Genomic DNA, 18,792 nt, shown 5'->3' with positions numbered 1-18,792 from the left:
GATAAAATTGAAGTGTAGACTCATCAAATCCTTTTCTGCTAGACTCAGGATGAGAGAAAAGCCTCAAGGGCCCTTTTTTTACAGAGCGGCGGTAAGTCCAACGTGGGCTTACCTCTCGCTAATCTGGGACTACCATCAACCCAATGCGACTGCCGGTGGTAGTTCCGGATCGAGCGCATGCCATTTCCAGGGGGGGGAACCCCGGAAATGGTTAGCACTATAGTAACCCGACGCGCTGCACGGTTAACACTGGGTTACCACCTCAGTGGGTGGTAGTGAGGGCTCCCCGCCACATGGCCATGCGGTAACAGTTTTCTTACTGCGTGGCCATTTTGTTTTGGGGGCTTTTTACCCGCTGCGGTAAAAAGGGCCCTGGCACATGGGAAAAAGGGCCCTCGCCACTACCGCAGGGCCCTTTTCCCCCACAGCTTGGTAAAAGGACCCCTCAGTGAACAAAGTCTGTGGCCAATCTCTAAAGTGAACCTTTATCCTTGAGCATGCCCCTCCATTAACTTTCAGGCTTGTACACCAACTTCTCACCTCCCCTAAAGTTTTGATAATTAAACTCTATACTCAGTGGACCCCATCATCACCCGTCTCAGAATAATGCTATAAGATCAGATACAGTCATTAGATATAGGGGATGCAATTTTCAAAAGTCATTTGTCCCATTAAATCTAGATTTGCCCAAGTGAAATAACTTTTTGAAAAATGCCCACCCTAAAAGTATACATGATTCAAAGGGAAAGTGCAATGCATACACCCTCCACAAATGTGTTTCAGAAATTATGTCAAAATGGGCCCCTTTTACCAACATGTAATGTGCACCATCTGCCATCACATCCATAGGAATATAATGGGCTATGGCAGTAGGCAGCGAGCACACTGTTAGTAAAAGGGGTCCAGTGTCTGATAAATGTCATCTTTGATTTTTGAAGGCAGACTGCAAAAACAAACAAAACCAAAAATCAAGAAATCTAAGCTACATTTGCTAATAATAGCCTTTGAAATGTTTGCCTGACTAGGTTGAACTAGAATGATTCCCCTTCCAACTCCCCATGTCAGATTCTTTTCTTGCCACTGTAACTGCAATACAGGAGACTTTTGGAAAGGGTACCTATTAAAAAAAGCAAAAACAAACCCAAGGTCAAGAAATAAACGTATTTTTGAAAGCAACATATGTGGGTATTTGACTATGTATATGTATGCCTTTTTGAAACACTACTGGAGCAAGCCCCAGTAATGCACAAGGTTACACCTGTTCCAAGACAGGAGAAAACTGTATTCATATTTTGGAAAGTATGCATATATCTCAACTCTACCCCTTCTCCACCCAAACATTGCCCCTGGAAATGCCTATGCATCGAGCAAACAAAAGTACATATGCTAATCTTGGCCTTCACACTTATATGCATGTATACACCTGCACGATTTTATAGTAGCCATATTCCACATGTAAAGCATTCTTTACAAATGGAAAATATTTCATAAAATGACTCCTAAAGCATGTACAGAAATGTCACTTGCAGCCTATATAGCAGACCTGCCATAACAAAACAGGAGAAACTCCCAGATCTCAAGCAGCAGCAACCTTATCTATGAAAAGGCAGCAGTGCAAATATTACACACTCCGCCATCGCGCCTTCCACACTTGCCGCCTTCTTTTCCTTTTTTTTTTTTTTTGCTGATTTCCTAGCCATCTCTATAGTTCATTTGCGTACAAATCTGTCCATAGATTAGCTGTTCTTGAATAAGAAAAGGCACATATATCACTGTCGAATATTGCCCGATTTTGGGGTAGTTTCAGGGAGAGCTCAGGAGCTCCAAAAAAAATGCAGCCACTCTGGACAGCACATAACGTGATCTCCAAAAATAACATATCTTAATGGTAGCCCACATTGATAACTATGCCCTCAATTTTGTTTCTATTTGGAGGTAGAAATAAACAGTAAAGGATTAAGCAGAAGTACTCTTTGAATTCCTCATGTATAGCCGTGGGGAAAACAAGCAATTTAGAAAAAAAAATCTGCATGGCTCTGAACTGCTGTCAGACCCGGCAAGAATATTTTTCCTTCTAGACTTGTATTCCTTTTGTGGAATGGGGAATACATATGTAAATTTTTGCCCTGCCCAAATCAGGCCCCCTTGAAATTTCTGTGTAAAAACTTTCTAAAATTGCTGTTTACATGTGTATGGATCAGGAGTGTAGCTATGGGTGGGCCTGGATGGCCACTCATTTTTGGCTTGGGCCCATCTCAAATCTGGTTGCCAATTGGGTGCTGCCATTTTTCTTAGGCGCTACTCTCTGACCCTCCAGTGGTGCCCAGATACAAAACTGCATTATCTTTCAACATCTCTCCTTCTCTTGTTCTCTCCCCATCTTCCCCTCCCCCCCCCCCCCCACCCCTGCTGTTGGTCCTCCAGAGTTGCATGTCTTTCAGCAAGATGGCTCCAGCCAGCCTGGGGCCCTCCTTTTGCCTCAACCCACCACCTGTGATACAATTTCCTGTTACCAAGTGGATGAGATGCAGCAGAGAGAAGGTGTCCTAGGTGTCTGAGGGCAGCCAAGATGTGCACGTTTGGGAGACTGAGGTCTGAGGTTTGGAGAGCTGAAAGAGTGATCCTGGACCTTGGGGGGGTGGGGAGGAAGAGAGAAAGAATTACTGGATCTGTAGCAGGGAGGTCAGGAGAGAGATACCTAGTGCCCACCCATGTTGATTCTAGGCCCACTCAAAATGTCATGTTTGGCTAGGATGGATCTATATTTGTAAATGCTGATGTTTACATAAGAAGATACTTTTAAAATAGAGGCCATTGGCTCTGTCACAACAGATAATATCCAGTGTTTCCTTAACTGGGGCCAGATGTTTATGTAGAATATATGTGCTTGATTAGCTTGGGTGACACCCTTTCATTTCATTTATAAACTGTGCCTATAAATTATAAAATCTAATCAGCATGGTATACATAATACATGATCAGTTCATTAACACAGCATAAAAGGGGCATGCCAAGCCTGCCAAAATGAAAATGCATGAACATAACACACAAATAATTCAAATGACACATAATCTGGCTCCCAGGACATCTCTATAAGATTAATGACAGATCCACAGCAGCCCCTAGCTGGCCTGGAGTGTGTGGAAGACCTGACCTGTAAATTGAAGCAGTTTCTCCCTATAGCATTACAATTATGGAGAAGTCAAATCTTAATGAATGATGTCTTTCCCCCACTCCTCCTTTCATCATAAGATGTATATGGTGTGAGGTAAAACTGTTCTAAATTGCTGAGGTATTAAGGTGTTCTGAAGTGTAGAGCATTAATAAGTGCATACATGCAAATGAGAAATTAATGTTTTTCATTAATATAATATAAAAAACTTAAAGAATCTCTTTGGCGCGCATAAGGTATTTTTCAAGGGATTCAGTTATTTGATCCATTGAGCATATTGAAAAAAAATGAATATTCCTTATGGGAAGTTTAAATGTCAACAGAGTGGTAACCCATAGAGCTGTCTTTTTTTTTTTTGTGGGAGCTGGGGCTGGTTTGAAATGTGAAATTCAGCAGTTTCTTGTATTACATTGAGGCTCATTTTCAAAGCACTTAGCCTCCCAAAGTTCCATAGAAACCTATGGAACTTAGCCTCCCAAAGTGCTTTGAAAATATGCCTCATAGTTTCCCACTAATCCAGAACTTGCGGGATAGTTGTGCCCATCAACCAGCAGGTGGAAATAGAGAACTGAAAACTAAGCTGAGACATATCTCTCTTGGCATCCAGTCCAGCTCCTCAATATTTTCTGTCTCTAGCAGGTGGATGGACACACTTTACAGCCTCTGGTTCTGAGTTCTTTGCTCCTGATCCAGTTGGTCAATTGGTCCCCAGTTGAGCTTTTTGGGTGGTTTGAGTCTACAAAATCATATCTAGAGGTCGTCAGATCCCTGTCTCTGATGTCCTGCAAATTTACTTCTTTCCTTCTTTCACCTGTCCCCTGTGGAGCTCTCCTTTTCCAGCACAACAACCTTAAAAAAAAAAAAAAAGAGAGAGAGAGAAGGAGAAAGATTTGCTGGAGAGCATGGGACAGAATATCAGTCCTGAGCCTTTCTCATCTATAGTAAGACTTCTGGAGACTGTGAGCTTGGGAGGAGCAGGTGGCAGTGGAAGTCCAACTAAAGTTAGACTCAGAACTGCTTGGAGGGCTACAAATTGTACTTGTTGTAGGAGATGGATCTTGACTCACCACTTGGGATATGTTGTGTTGCACTTGTGCCAGTCGGGGTGAATGATGACTCTTGCAGAGGCAGTTAAGCGGTGTTCCCACTGTAGGAACTGCCGACTGGTGTTGGAGCATTGCAGTGCATTCAAGCCAGGAATCCCACGGGACATGGAGAAAACAACGGCATCACATTTTCGGATTTGGTGCACCATCCAAATATGCTAGAGTCCTTGAGGTCTTGGCAGGGACGGTGCGCAGTTTGATGCAGGAGAGCGCAGGAACAGGCACCATTTTGTCGGGGCCGACTGACAGTGAGGAGCAGCCTCTGTCTGATCATGTGCAGAGCCCAGACACCATTTTACAGCCTCATGGCCCGCTAGAGCATTCAGCTGCATTGGGATCTTTGTTTTCTCTGAAGTTTATATTGCTCTTACACCAGGCCTATTTACGACATTCTGAGTTAGTGCAAGGTGCTTCAGTTTCTCACTATGCTGCCCTCCAGCTGTAAGAGATCTCATTTAGACCTGAAGGAGTGGGCAGATGAGGCAATCTCTGCTTCTCCTTCCTTATCTGATGTGGCCTCATTCTATTCAGAGGAGCCATTGTTGAAGGAGCCATTGAGGAGGGAGAGCTCACTCCTGAAGAGGGGGATGATCCAAAGTACTGAGGTTTCATAAAGAGGAGCTCAGTACATTTATTTCTAAGGCATTGGCAGTAATTTCCAATGAAGAGCCTTCTGCTTCGGCATCAGGAGTTCTGGCACTGGCAGTGCTTTCCATCGAGGAGCCTTCTGCTTTGGTGTCAGTAGTTATATCTTCGTCGATCATGAGGGGGCGTACAGGTCCTTCTAAGGCTTTCCTGATGCATTCAGACATTCAGGACTTAATTATAGCAGAATGGGTCTCACTGGACGTGGGGCTGAGAGTGGGGAAGACATATGGCTTGCCTCTACCCATTAGTTCTGGAGGAGAAAAATAAATTGCAGCTTCCCAAGGTGGACTCCCTTGTTAACGGTGGTGACTAAAGAAAACCACCTTGCCAGTGGAAGGGGTCATTGCCCTAAAAGACCTGCAGGATAGGAAGCTGGAAGGCTCGCTGAAAGAAGCCTTTGAAATGGCCTCTTCGGGCCTTCAAGCAATAGTGTGCAGCTCTTTCATGGCAAGAGCACTAACGCTTGCTTGCCGCAGATTGAAAAGCACTGCCATGGAACATGCTCAGGCATCCCACAGTAGTTTTGGAGTCGGCATGTGCTTCCTATGTGCTAAAACATAAAATGTTTTTCATGCACTAAAGTGCATCTTGTGCTAATTGGTTAGCGCAGCTACATCGCCACATGCTAGCTGATTAGCACGTGAGCCTTTACTATCTAGAAAATAGGTGTCTGTAAGTTCTCACACACTAATGGAGAAATTAGCGCATGGCCATTAATAGGAATAGTGGAAAATGGGGCCATTTTATCACCACGCTAAAAGTGGCCTCCGTGCAGGGAAGACCCACGCTGGGGATAGTGCTGACCACTTTTTAACACTGCTTAGTAAAAGGTCTTCATATCTTTTTAGTATTGCTATTATTAGAACAGCTCAACAGAATTTTATTTTTAAAAAAACACAAAAATATGAAGGCTTGATTATATGTTAGGGTTTTTTTTCATAGCTTTGCAGTTGTGGTTTTATTACTTTTCAGTGTCAAGCTCATTTTTTCTTTTCAGTGACTAATCTTGAGGTGTATCTATTAAATGAGTGTTGCCGCTTTCTTCAGAATTACCGTACCAAAGCAAGATTTTTTAAAATGAACTCTTATGACTAAATGTTTCATTTTACATTTCAGATGGATTATCCATGCTATGAAGTATGAACTGAAGATCCGCGCAGGGGACATGCCAGCCCGGGATCTGTACCAGCTGTCGCCCAGTGAAGTTAAACAGCTTCTGCTGGATATCCTTCAGCCTCAGCAGCAAGGGAGGTAAGAGGAGCCAACAACCTCCCTTTCTGGCACCCACACAAGCTTTAGAAATAAACCAGGCTTCTGTACATAATCTCTCTTTTGCAATAGGTCATTTGCACACTAAGCTGTAGGCTCAGAAAGAGAGAAATGAACTGAGCACAGATGATAGTGGAAGGAATGGAATAGATTGATCTATTCAGAGCAATTCCCCAACCTTGGATTTTAGGACATTTATAACAGGTTGAAAACAAATCTGCAATCCCAATTGTAGGAAGATATTCAGAATTTTTAAACAAAACAAAAATGTACAGAAAATTAGTGCACTCTGGGGTTTTTTTTTTTTTAAGAACATAAGAATTGCTTGCTGGGTCAATCCAAAGGTCCAAGCACAGCATCTTATTTCCAACAATGGACAATCAAGGTCATAAGAACCTTGAGCGCATGTTTGATTCGTTTGGACACGTAAAAATATAAAGTGCATATAAATCACTTGTACACATGTATGTTTACAGATTATTGTACATACAACTGCTTAAGCACATTTTATGTTCTTGCCTGCATACAGTGCATGCCTTAAAAATATGCAGCTCAAATTATTTTTTTTAAAAAGCCCAAAAATTGTGAAAATTTCTCTGAAACGAGAATCAACCAAACTTTTTTGGGGGCTGTGGACACCCCCATGGCTTGTGGAGTTTTCCTCCAGGAACTTGTTCAACCCTTTTTTTTTAAACCAGCTACATTAAAGTTTTTTGGGGGGGAGGGATTGTTTGTTTACCACATCCTCTGTCAATGAATTCCAAAGATTAACTATGCATTGAGTGAAAAACATTTTTCCTATTTATTTTAAATACATTACTTAACAACTTCACGGCATATTCTCTAGTCTTTGTACTTTTTGAAAAAAATTGTGTTTATCAATTCCATTCCTCTCAAGATTTTATGGACCTCTGTCATATCTCCCCTCAGCTGTCTTTTCTCCAAGCTGAAGAGCCCTATCCTCTTTAGTCTTTCCACAAAGGAGGATAATTTCATTCCATTTATTTTCAAATCAAGCTATATTCAGATACAGTTGGTATTTCCCTTGAGGGCTTAGAATCTATTTGTACCTGAGGCAGTTGCAGGCTAAATGACTTGCTCAAGGTCACAACAGACTGCAGTGGGATTTGAACCAGGGACCCCTGGTTCTCAGCCCGCTGTTTGTAACCATTAGGCTTCTCCTTCACTACATTATCCTTATCATTTTGGTGGCCCTTTTCTAATTCCATTCTATCGTATTTCAGGTGCATTTTATTTCATTTGTGTCTCTATTTCTATATTCATATCAGATACTACTCGAAATGCAGAACACATTTGCCCTTTTCGTCTTACTGAACAAAAAAAAAAAAAAAAAATCTATGAAACAGGTTTAATTTCTGCATGCAGGCCAGATTTGTTCTTGAAACCAAACACAATATGTTTGTTTTATTGACAGATGTTGGCTTAACAAACGCCAAATAGATGGTTCCCTAAATCGAACATCCACAGGCTTTTACGATAGAGTGTGGCAGATTTTGGAGAGGACCCCTAATGGCATAATAGTGGCTGGAAAATTCTTACCGCAGGTAAAATGTGTGTTACATATAAAGGGGGTAATTTTATAAAGCTTTTTCCATACATAAATCATGTATTATATGTGGAAAACAGACTTATGCAAGCATATTTGACTGTGTGATTTAATATGTACACTTGCTGACAAGATCACACATACTTATATATGCACCATGCATAGGTGTTTCGAGGAATGTGGGGTGGAGATGTGATGTATGCACAATTAATCCTAAAATGTTTGCCAAATATATTGTATTTCCTTTTCCAGTTTGTAATTTTAATCTAAACAAACCCACCACCAGAAAAATCCACAAACAAAAATAATGGAACAAAAACAATATAAATTTAAAAAATCCAATGAGCTTCAAACAAAAGCACTGATAAATATTCAAAAAATGGACAAGCAAGCCGTGCGCCAATTCAGCACTATCGCCAGGTTACCACAGGAGCCCAGCAGTGCCGGAACTTACCCGGTGGTAATCAGGCATTCCTGCGCTTTGCCCGGTTACCGGTGGGTTACCGCGGGAGCCCATACCACCTCCTATAAATAGGTGGCAGTAAGGGTTCCCCTGGGAAATGGCCATGTGGTAAGCAGATAACTTACCACACAGCCATTTCCTTTTTAAAAAAAAAAAGCCTTTGACCTGCTGCGGAAAAGAGGGCCTCGCCATGCGGCAAACTTGTGTGCTGATGCACCTGCAGGGGTCCTTTCACCGTATCTTGGTAAAAGACCCCCTAAGTAAGTTAGAACCATAGACATATTTCACTTATCATATACTTTTATATCTCCCACCCAATGGTTTTTGCAAAGATGTTATTAATATGCTAATAAAAAAAACATTTTATGCATGTGTGAAAAGCCCTTTGATAAAAACACGCTACATAGTGATTTTTCTGGTTTGATCTGCTACAGCAGGTTTTTGAAAAGGATAAACTGGGGGGGTGGGGGGAGTTAAAAAGCTGAGTTTGGACAATAACACACATTATTAGCTCATTAACATGATATTTAGGTCACCATGAGTTATATAGTAATGAGATGCAAGACATGTGAATGTATATAAAGCAGCTGATTACTATGTAAAATCCATAACACAGTTTGCAATGAGGACCAGATTCAAACTGCAAGTCACATTATGACCATAAAATGATGGTAAAATAACCCCAGCCAAAAGTTAGGGTTATTTTACTATGCCAGGAGCATCAGGCCTCAAAGCCGTAGCCTGATACTCCCAGGCTAGAGTTTAAAGGGGCCGTGTTGCCGTCCACCCATTCCCGATCACAACTCCCTAATCTCCAAAGGACCTGCTCAATCATTGGGGGTTTACTAACTCCGTGCTTGGTGGACCATTGGGTTCTAGGGCAGGAAAGATCCCCAGTCGTTCCTCCTTTGCAGGTGCCATCTCCCAAAATGGCACCCCTAGTGGTAGTCTCATGCTACTACTGCTATGAGTCACATTTCCTTTTATGTAAATATGGCCCCTAGCAGTGGTAACATGAGACTACCACTAAAGGTGTCATTTTAGAAGATGGCGCCTGCAGGACAGGAGCAACTAGGAATTGCTGCTGCTCTAGAACTCACTAGACTATCAGTTATAGGGCTGATAGACACCCATTAAAGGAAGGGGGGGTCCTTTGAGGGGTGGAGAGTGTAATCGGGTTGGGTAGACAGCACCACAGCTCCTTTAGGCTCTAATCCAGGGGCATCAGGCCACAGCTTTGAGGTGTTTTGCAAGCAGAATTATTCATTTATCAGGGGAGTCAGCAACCTGTAAATCAATGTGGGGTAAAAGCTCGCCTTTTACACGGTGACGATCCTAGGTCAGCTGCCACCCGGGGCGGATCGCCGATGCACACCCCCCACCCTACCGCCACCCTCGGGTGCAGCACGACACCCCCTCTGGCGCATCGACCCCCCCCCCCCCCCCCCAGGTGCATTCTTAGCTGCCGGGAGCAATCGCGCGGCTCTCAGCTCCGCTGGCTCCCTGCTCCCTCTGCCCCGGAACAGGAAGTAACCTGTTCCAGGGCAGAGGGAGCAGGGAACCAGCGGAGCCGACAGGCGCGCGGCTGCTCTCTGCACCCCTCCGGCGGCTTGCGCCCGGGGGCAGACCGCCCCGCCCTTGGTACACCGCTGCTTTTACCACATCTTGATAATGTCCTCCCTAAGATTAGTAGATATGTATTTTCTATGTAGCCCCATCTTAAATTTTCAACTGTAGTAGATATAAAAGAAAAGACATCAGTTGGTGTTTCTTGCTACCTTTATCTTTTGCATTCAAGATATTCATGTTGTATTTCCTTGAATTTGATTACAAGTCTACATATGGTCAAGGAAATAACCCAGATGTCTGCCTAACTGTTGAAAGTTTTGCTGTTTTATAGAACAGAGCAGTTTTTAGGAAACAGCATGAATACATGAAACTTTTTTTTTAATTACTAGTTTCAGATTTAAAAAACACTTATTTTAGGAAGGATGTAATAACTGTGAGCATTAAATGTGTCATTGCAGCAGCCAACCCTGTCTGATATGACAATGTACGAGATGAACTTTTCCCTTCTGGTAGAGGACATTTTGCAGAATATCACCCAGCCAGAGTATCGACAGATCATTGTTGAGGTATGCAACAAAGCAGATGAATTTAACGTAATGCTAAAGTGTTTTTTGTGACAACTGCAAGAGCAGTAGTAATTATAAACCTGTTAAGAGTTTTGTAAAGAACAGATTCAGGCAGAATTATTGAAGAATAAAAGGATGAACTGAATTACATCTGTGCTTTGCTTTTTTTTTGTGCTTTGCCCATTGCTTAAGACATTTTTCCTTTATGATTTGATTTTTTTTTTATTGCATTTGTACCCCACATTATCCCACCTATTTGCAGGCTCAATGTGGCTTACAGAGTGTTGTTATGACATAGTCATGACAGGATCTTGTATACAATCGGTATTAAGCAGAAGATGTATGAGGTATTAGAGAAGGAGGTGTTAGAAAGGGTGGTGTAAGAGGTGTATTTTGATACTTGGGTGGGTTGGGTGGTGATTTGTGTCGTTAAGGGTTCTTTTTGTAGGTTTTGTTGGAGATGTGTCTTCAAAGATTTGCGAAAGCTGATTAGATTGTCCATGGTTTTCAGGGCTGTGGGTAGTGCGTTCCATAGCTGTGTGCTTCTGTACGAGAAGGTAGTGGTGTATGCTTCTTATATTTAAGTCCTTTACAGCTGGGGAAGTTCAGATTGAGGAATTTGTGGGCTGATCTTTTGGCGTTTCTGGGCGGTAGGTCCACTAGGTTTAGCATGTAGAGTGGGGCATCTGCGTGAATGATTTTGTGATAGCAACTAAGGGCCCTGTTTACTAAGCCACGTTATAGGCACGTTAACGTTTTTAATCTGCGTTAACCATGTACACGCCTACAATATCCCTATAGGCGCCTTCATGGTTAGCGCGCACACTATTTGTTGCTAACGCACCTTAGTAAACAGGGCCTTAAGTTTTACATTTTTACATGACCAATGTATATGTCCTCCTGCATGTGTGTTCGTTGAGGCCAGATTGCCTATTCTCCTATATAATAATTTGTACCACAGGGTTCTATGGCTGGCTGGGTTCGTAACATCTTGCTGATGTCAGCTCGCCTCCAGCGTCCCCTTCCCTCACTGCCCCGCTCTCGCGTAGAGACGAAATGACATCAGAGGAGGGCGGGACACTGAGAGGGAAGACAAAGGAACACTGGAGGCGACGCGAGCCCAGCCTGCCTGCCTGCCGCTGCTTCGACCTGGATTTCGCTGGCAAGCAGAGCTTGGCAACACTGAAGACATGATTGCTGTGGGCGGCCCCCCAACCACTGACCACATGGTTAGACAAGGCCATAGTGCTGTGGGAAACCCGGAAAAGGCAAGAATCGCAGGACACGGAGGGGCGAGGGGGGAGGAAAGAATTGCTGGACATGGAGGGGAGGGCAGGAGAGAGAGGAAAAATCGCTTAGACGAGAGACTTCCTAGGGCCCGTTTCATTTTTGACGAAACGGGCTTGGTTCCACTAGTAATTGATAATATGAAGTTAGCACATAAAATTTTGTTCAATCTAATATAAAAATAGGAGTTTGCTAGAAGTAAATTTAATATTGTAATGTAAAATATTTCCTTTCATTTATTATATATTGCAATCTGAGTTTTACAACTGCCCAGTTCAGTTTAGAATCATAAAAAAGCAGCTACTACTAAAAAAGGTATGAGCTAAATCCAAATCCCCATCCAAAACAAATATAGGACTCCATCGACGTCCTTCCCACTTCCACAGAAATGTTTCCAAAGTATAGAATTTATAATAAGGTAGATGTGTAATACATTTCGGAGGCAATTTTATAAAGGGCACCAAAACATAGAGCATTGAGAGCAAATTCTATAACGGCATCTGGGTGCTCAGGTTCTGTTGTAGAATATTAGCAGAAGTCAGCATTTGCACGCCAGCATTTAGGCGCCAACTTGCAGCATGTCTACAGGAGGCATAACTGAACGCACCAAAATGTGACCCTTCACCACACAAATCACAGTATTCTATAACCTAATGTGTAATTGTTTGACACACCCATACCCTGCCCATGCACCTCCCCCTGTGAATCCCCCCTTGCAGTTGTTAGTTATTCCCTAATTCTATAAAATTCGCTAAAAAGTGTGCTTGCAATTTAATTGAATAATGAGCCAAATAGTGCCAGTAATTGGCTTTTTAACAAGCAATTCACACTAATTAGATTTAATTGGGATGTACATGCATAAATTTAGGGGCAGGATCTGCACGTAAAATTTACATAGGGTCTGAAAAAGGGGAAGTGGACATGAGTTGGGACATAGGTATAATGATATAGGTATAATGGGCATTTCTAAAATTTACAAGCATCGTTATAGAATAACGAGGATCTGCGCCTAATTTAAGTGCATTCATTTGCACCACATTTCAGTTGATGCAAATGGCTGTGTATAAAGTTAAGTGCTATTCCCAGGTGTAAGCGCTATTCCATAAACCGCGCCAAACTTTAAGCACAGCCATTTACATCAGCTGAAACATGGTGCAAATTGAATGCACTTAAATTAGGCGCAGATCCCCGTTATTCTATAATGATGCATGTAAATTTTAGGATATAGAATCTAGCCCTTTGCAACTTACATATTCACATTCTAGCACATAGCACTTAAGTGCGTGAATAGGACATTCACGCGTGTAAGTGCAAGTATTCCATAATCTTATGCGCAAATGGCTCTCACATTTAGGTGCTAACGGTTATAGAATTAGGGGGTTAGATGTTAATTTTAAAAGCCATATACATACATTAAACAGGTTAACCCACAGCAAAGGATTCTTTTAAAAGTGCTTGGACTATATGCTTATACAAGTACATGCATAACTGTACTCAAACTGAGTGGAGGCATTCTTGGGTATGGTGTTGGGGAGGGGTCATCTTTAAAAGGCATAAAATAAGCCAAGAAATATGTGCATTCCGATTAGGGAAATTTTGAAAAGGAAAACGTGCATAGTTTCCCTTAGAAAACGTGTTACCTTTAGTGTGAATATTTTAGACGATTCATGTGAAAAATAGTAATCTAAATGAGAAATGTCTTATTTTAATGAATCCTTTTTTTTTCCACACTAAGCTGACCATAAGAGCTTTCTATTTTTGTTTTTGTTTTTAATAGCTGCTAATGGTGGTATCCATTATTTTGGAAAGAAACCCTGAACTGGAGTTTCATGAAAAGGTGGATTTGGATAAATTGGTCAAGGAAGCATTCATTGACTTTCAAAAAGACCAGAGCCGACTGAAAGGAGAGGAAAAACAGGTGAGAAAAGTTGTATGTGCAGACAGTATTTATAGTTTTGCCCTGTTTGCGACGTGTGGCTATTAGAAGAGTGGAAATGACAATTAGGTATAGTAGGGGTGTGGACTGAGACTCCAGTTACTTAGGAAGGTGGCAAAGATTTTCCAGGCCCAGCACCAATGCAAAATATTCTATAGCTAGCAAAAACCCCAAAACATTTGTGGGGGCCCTAGCACTTGCCATCCCTCCCACTCCCAGCTTAAGGCACTGTCACCTTTCCTTTTACCTCCATATGACAAATATGTGAGCACATACAGATACAACCCTTTTTGGGGTATCTGACACTTAGCATATATTCTAAAAGGAATAGGTCTCTACCAATAGCAGTCTTAGTGAATGACATGTCAGAAGCAAATGTGTTCCTTCTTATCCTTACATCCAAGCTCACTATGCCCTAAATTATAGAAAAAAAACTAACTTTACAACCAAGTATTATAAAAATAGTGTGCATTTATTTACAAATAGCAGCAAAAATAATGTGCTATGAAGGTAAGAATAAAGATACAAGAAGTCTTATCATAGGAACAGCTCAGGGTAAATGCACATAAGTCCCTAACTAGACTCCTAAGTGAAAGAGTCACACTGAGCCCACAGCACTTATACAAAAGGACATGGCGCACACACAACCTGATGCAGACTTCTAGCAGGTGACAGCATGTTCTTCAGATGTTCATTCATATTCAGTGCAGTCTGCTCCTTGGATGGAATGTCAACACAGCAGCCTCTTGCCTCAGATAAGAGCCCCTTTTTATACAGAAGTCATGGGCTGCAGCTGTGATAATGACGTACATTCTGGCCTTGGGGTGATGCACACATAACAGTGTTATCCCCATTATTTTGACTTCAAGGGCCTCAATATTGTCTCACTGGCTCCACATTAATGGGGTCACCTTGACAAGAAGCCAGGGTTTCATAAGCAATTTGCCAGCCACAGTGTCTTTCTAACTGCATGGGAGACTCCAAGAGTCCTTGACTCTTCTGGCCATGATGTCGATACTGATAACAACTTTATTCTAGCACATGGGGACCCTTGGGAGCAGTCTTCGTCTGTATGCAAGGTCACAGCTTCAGCAAATAACAGGCCTTAGCAACAAAGTTGAAGTAGCTCTGAGTCTGCATCTTAAGGTCAGGTTGATAATATTGCTGGATAGTGTAAGTACATAAGTAATGCCACACTACGACAGCGGCCAATCCAGGCCAAGGGCACCTGGCAAGCTTCCCAAATGTACAAACATTCTATACGTGTTATTCCTGGAATTGTGGATTTTCCCAAGTCCATTTAGTAGTGGTTTATGGACTTGTCCTTTAGGAAACTGTCCAACCCCTTTTTAAACTCTGCCAAGCTAACCGTCTTCACCACGTTCTCCAGCAATGAATCCCAGAGTTTAATTATGCGTTGGGTGAAGAAACATTTTCTCCGATTTGTTTTAAATTTACTACACTGTAGTTTCATCGCATGCCCCCCAGTCCTAGTATGTTTGGAAAGAGTGAACAGACGCTTCACATCCACCTGTTCCACTCCATTCATTATTTTATATACCTCTATCATGTCTCCCCTCAGCCGTCTCTTCTCCAAGCTGAAAAGCCCTAGCCTCCTTAGTCTTTCTTCATAGGGAAGTTGTCCCATCCCCGCTATCATTTTAGTCACCCTTCGCTGCACCTTTTCCAATTCTACTATATCTTTCTTGAGATGCGGCGACCAGAATTGAACACAATACTCAAGGTGCGGTTGCACCATGGAGCGATACAACGGCATTATAACATCCTCACACCTGTTTTCCATACCTTTCCTAATAACACCCAACATTCTATTCGCTTTCCTAGCCGCAGCAGCACACTGAGCAGAAGGTTTCAGTGTATTATCGACGACGACACCCAGATCCCTTTCTTGGTCCTTAACTCCTAACGTGGAACCTTGCATGACGTAGCTATAATTCGGGTTCTTTTTTCCCACATGCATCACCTTGCACTTGCTCACATTAAACGTCATCTGCCATTTAGCCGCCCAGTCTCGTAAGGTCCTTCTGTAATTTTTCATAATCCTGTCGCGAGTTAATGACTTTGAATAACTTTGTGTCATCAGCAAATTTAATTACCTCGCTAGTTACTCCCATCTCTAAATCATTTATAAATATATTAAAAAGCAGCGGTCCTAGCACAGACCCCTGAGGAACCCCACTAACTACCCTTCTCCATTGTGAATACTGCCCATTTAACCCCACTCTCTGTTTCCTATCCTTCAACCAGTTTTTAATCCACAATAGGACATTTCCTCCTATCCCATGACCCTCCAGTTTCCTCTGTAGCCTTTCATGAGGTACATTTTCCATCAAGAACACAGGATTGAGCCAGGCCCAAAAGTGGGTGATGTCATCTGATATTGGTGGGACAGAACAGCTGTCCCAGAGCTCAGAACTAAGTTTAATGTTCTCAGCAGTTGTGCCTTTCCTGTGTGCAGCAGTCTCCTCAGTCCCTCAGTTTTGTTGTTTTCACTTTGCTGAATATTTATTTATTTATTAGGATTTATTTACCACCTTTTTGAAGGAATTCACTCAAGGCAGTGTACAGTAAGAATAGACATTTTTTTTTCTTTGGAAAGATTTTGTAAATGAAGTCTGGATACCAACCTTGCCCTTAGTGCAGTAAAAAGATCCAGATCTTTCTTGCAGATGTTAGACCATGTGGCCACTCCAGTACATGTTGTGCCTTTCACTCACCTCAAAATGAGAAGATCACAGTGAGATCTCAGATTGCATGGTACCCCCAGCCTCTTTCTATCACAGTTCATCTGTGGACCATAGTACAGTGGTGGATGTTAGAACGGAGGTGTCCCCTTTGCACCAATGACGACAAATGCTTCTAGGGTTGGGGAGCCCAGCGGGGACTTGATTGCAAGCCAAATGAATGGTCTATAATGCCATAATGGCAATTGCATGCACAATTATCATTCAAAAATCCACACTTAGCACTCTGTATCCTGGCACCTAGCTTTAGACGCCCTTACACAAATCTACCCTACACTGTTTCACCATAACAAAGTAGTTATACATACTCATCCCAAGTTCCTACTAAAGGTAACTGCTGCTTTCCATGTGAATGAGAAAATAGTGCTTCCTACATGCATCTTCAGCTCTGACTAGAATTTTGAAAGACAAAGTGCAACACTATTAAAATTGACTACAGAAGGATGGATTGCACCTGAAAATGTGGGTTGTTTGAAAGATGTGATTGCCATTTTGTTTGTAACCTTTCACACACCTTTATTCTTATCATTTTAAATCCTCTTGTGACTAGATGGGTAGTTTTTTTTTCTGAATATTCTATAGGTAAAAGAATGTGCATCTGAATATATTTTTAGTCTCTTTTAATCTTTAAAAGAAGATTTTAAATTCCGTGTTGGTTATCTTACGTTGTTGTAGGATTGAAACACTTCAGGTGAACTGGCAACATTTTAACATTTCCATCTGCAAGACTGTTTTCCTAAACTTGCTAGTAATACTTACATTTACGATGCTCAAGCCCTGACAAAATGTACAATTCTTTATTTCTACAGGATGACATGAATACGTTTTACAAAACTCCCCCGCTGGGTAAAAGAGGAACTTGCAGCTACTTGACAAAGGCAGTAATGAATTTTTTGCTGGAAGGTGAAGTCAAGCCAAGCAATGATGACCCTTGCACCGTTAGCTGAAGTTTGGAAAGAGGACAGAAAAGGGTTGACCCTGTGGCTTAGCACATGTAATTTATGTGTGATATTTAGTTTGTCTTTCAAAGAGTAAACCATAGGCAATACCTTGGCCCAACTCTTTCCACAGAGAGAGAGAGAGACTTCTTCAGCAAAAACATAGTTACTGGGTATAAAGAATTCTATAACTGGTTCATTAATTGTCTGCATAAAACATATTCAAGAGCAAAAAAATAGTGCGAAGAGTAACTCTATCGGCAATAAACAGGCCTCACCTAAATACATAAAATTGCATATGGATTGAGATACTGAATGTCCCTTGTAGCATATTATTTATGTCTCTGAAGTGAGACTTCTCAGAGGTAAATAAAGTTACCTGAATTTATATTGACTGTTGCTTGATGGTAAATCAATGATCATATATATCCACCTGACAGTTGTGCAATTTTTAATCATTAGTGTTTTGCAAGAATTTCCATCTGATTTTCTTTCCATTTACACATTTCACTAAATCTATCCAATAAAAATCATCTATGCTTCCCAGTTATGACTTAGAGCAGAGTTTAGGACTAATCATAACTGCAATTTTTGTGCCAGTCTATAGATACACTAATTTGGATTACCTGCAAAACAAGCTTTTGGCCCATTTTTATTGAAATAAGAGCCTTGTAAAAGCTGTGAAAATATTGTTTCAGTCATTTATTCACATTTGTAACCTAATCATGGATCATAATATATACAAGCAATTAGATTTCTATTACCTTACATGTAAGGCCTCATATAATTTGAAAAACTATTCTCAGACACATCATGTGTAGGTTGCCATAACAAGAGCTTAGAAAACAAATTCAAAACTACTGTTTGTGGATAAGTGCTGAAACAGGAATAATATTTATTGTTGCTATAACTCCAATAGGTTAGAATACAGGGGGGGAAATTCACTTTGCTTTCAGCTTTTACTTGAATAAGCGTGGAAAAAGTATTAAAAGTGTTTGGAAGCAGAAGTCTTTTTCAATCCAGATAATCATGACTTAGGATCCAAAGGTCAAAAGGATGCACAATCTAAGTTTTACACTTGGTCAATTAGATGTGCTAATGGTTGTTTGGCAAGGTCTTCAGTTTCACACTTGCATGGTTTGTGCTAATCATAGTAGAATTGATTCATCCCTATGGTGTACAGTGCTGTATAAGGATTGCAAGAAATAGTTGGAAATGTACTTTTATCTTAAAAGTAAATAAACATTTAAACCTTTCATGGGCTCTGGTTGTTATAAAGTTGCAGTAAGGATGGTGTGAGATGATTGTATTCTGAAATGTTAGTCTGATTTTGAGAGGAGAGAGCTGGTTGTTATTTTGAAATTTTCTTCCATATGCTTACTGGTACATAAAGCATTAGTAGCCTGTGTCTCACTGAAGAGAAACCAGAGTAAACATATAGAACTGTATTTTCAAAGCACTTAGACTTTACAAAGTAACATAGTAACTTATGGAACTTTAAGTGCT

The 18,792-nt window shown here is 41.4% G+C and overlaps 1 protein-coding gene across 3 annotated transcripts in view; it reads left to right on the top strand.

Moving 5' to 3' along the window:
- Positions 1–18,482, top strand: part of PHKB (phosphorylase kinase regulatory subunit beta) — a 435,362-nt gene extending 416,880 nt beyond the window's left edge. For all 3 annotated transcript variants that reach the window (XM_030204379.1, XM_030204381.1, XM_030204382.1), the window contains 5 exons: positions 6,043–6,177; positions 7,631–7,760; positions 10,253–10,360; positions 13,425–13,565; positions 17,158–18,482. In XM_030204379.1, the coding sequence (XP_030060239.1) occupies positions 6,043–6,177; positions 7,631–7,760; positions 10,253–10,360; positions 13,425–13,565; positions 17,158–17,295 (652 nt within the window). In that variant the 3' untranslated portion in view covers positions 17,296–18,482. The remainder of the gene's footprint in view (positions 1–6,042; positions 6,178–7,630; positions 7,761–10,252; positions 10,361–13,424; positions 13,566–17,157) is intronic.
- The last annotated feature ends 310 nt before the right edge of the window (positions 18,483–18,792 follow it).

The sequence above is a fragment of the Microcaecilia unicolor genome, chromosome 5 (genome assembly GCF_901765095.1).
Source record: "Microcaecilia unicolor chromosome 5, aMicUni1.1, whole genome shotgun sequence".
Classification (NCBI taxonomy): domain Eukaryota; kingdom Metazoa; phylum Chordata; class Amphibia; order Gymnophiona; family Siphonopidae; genus Microcaecilia; species Microcaecilia unicolor.
Note: the sequence above shows the minus strand (reverse complement) of the source record. Positions and strands in the feature narration are given on the sequence as shown.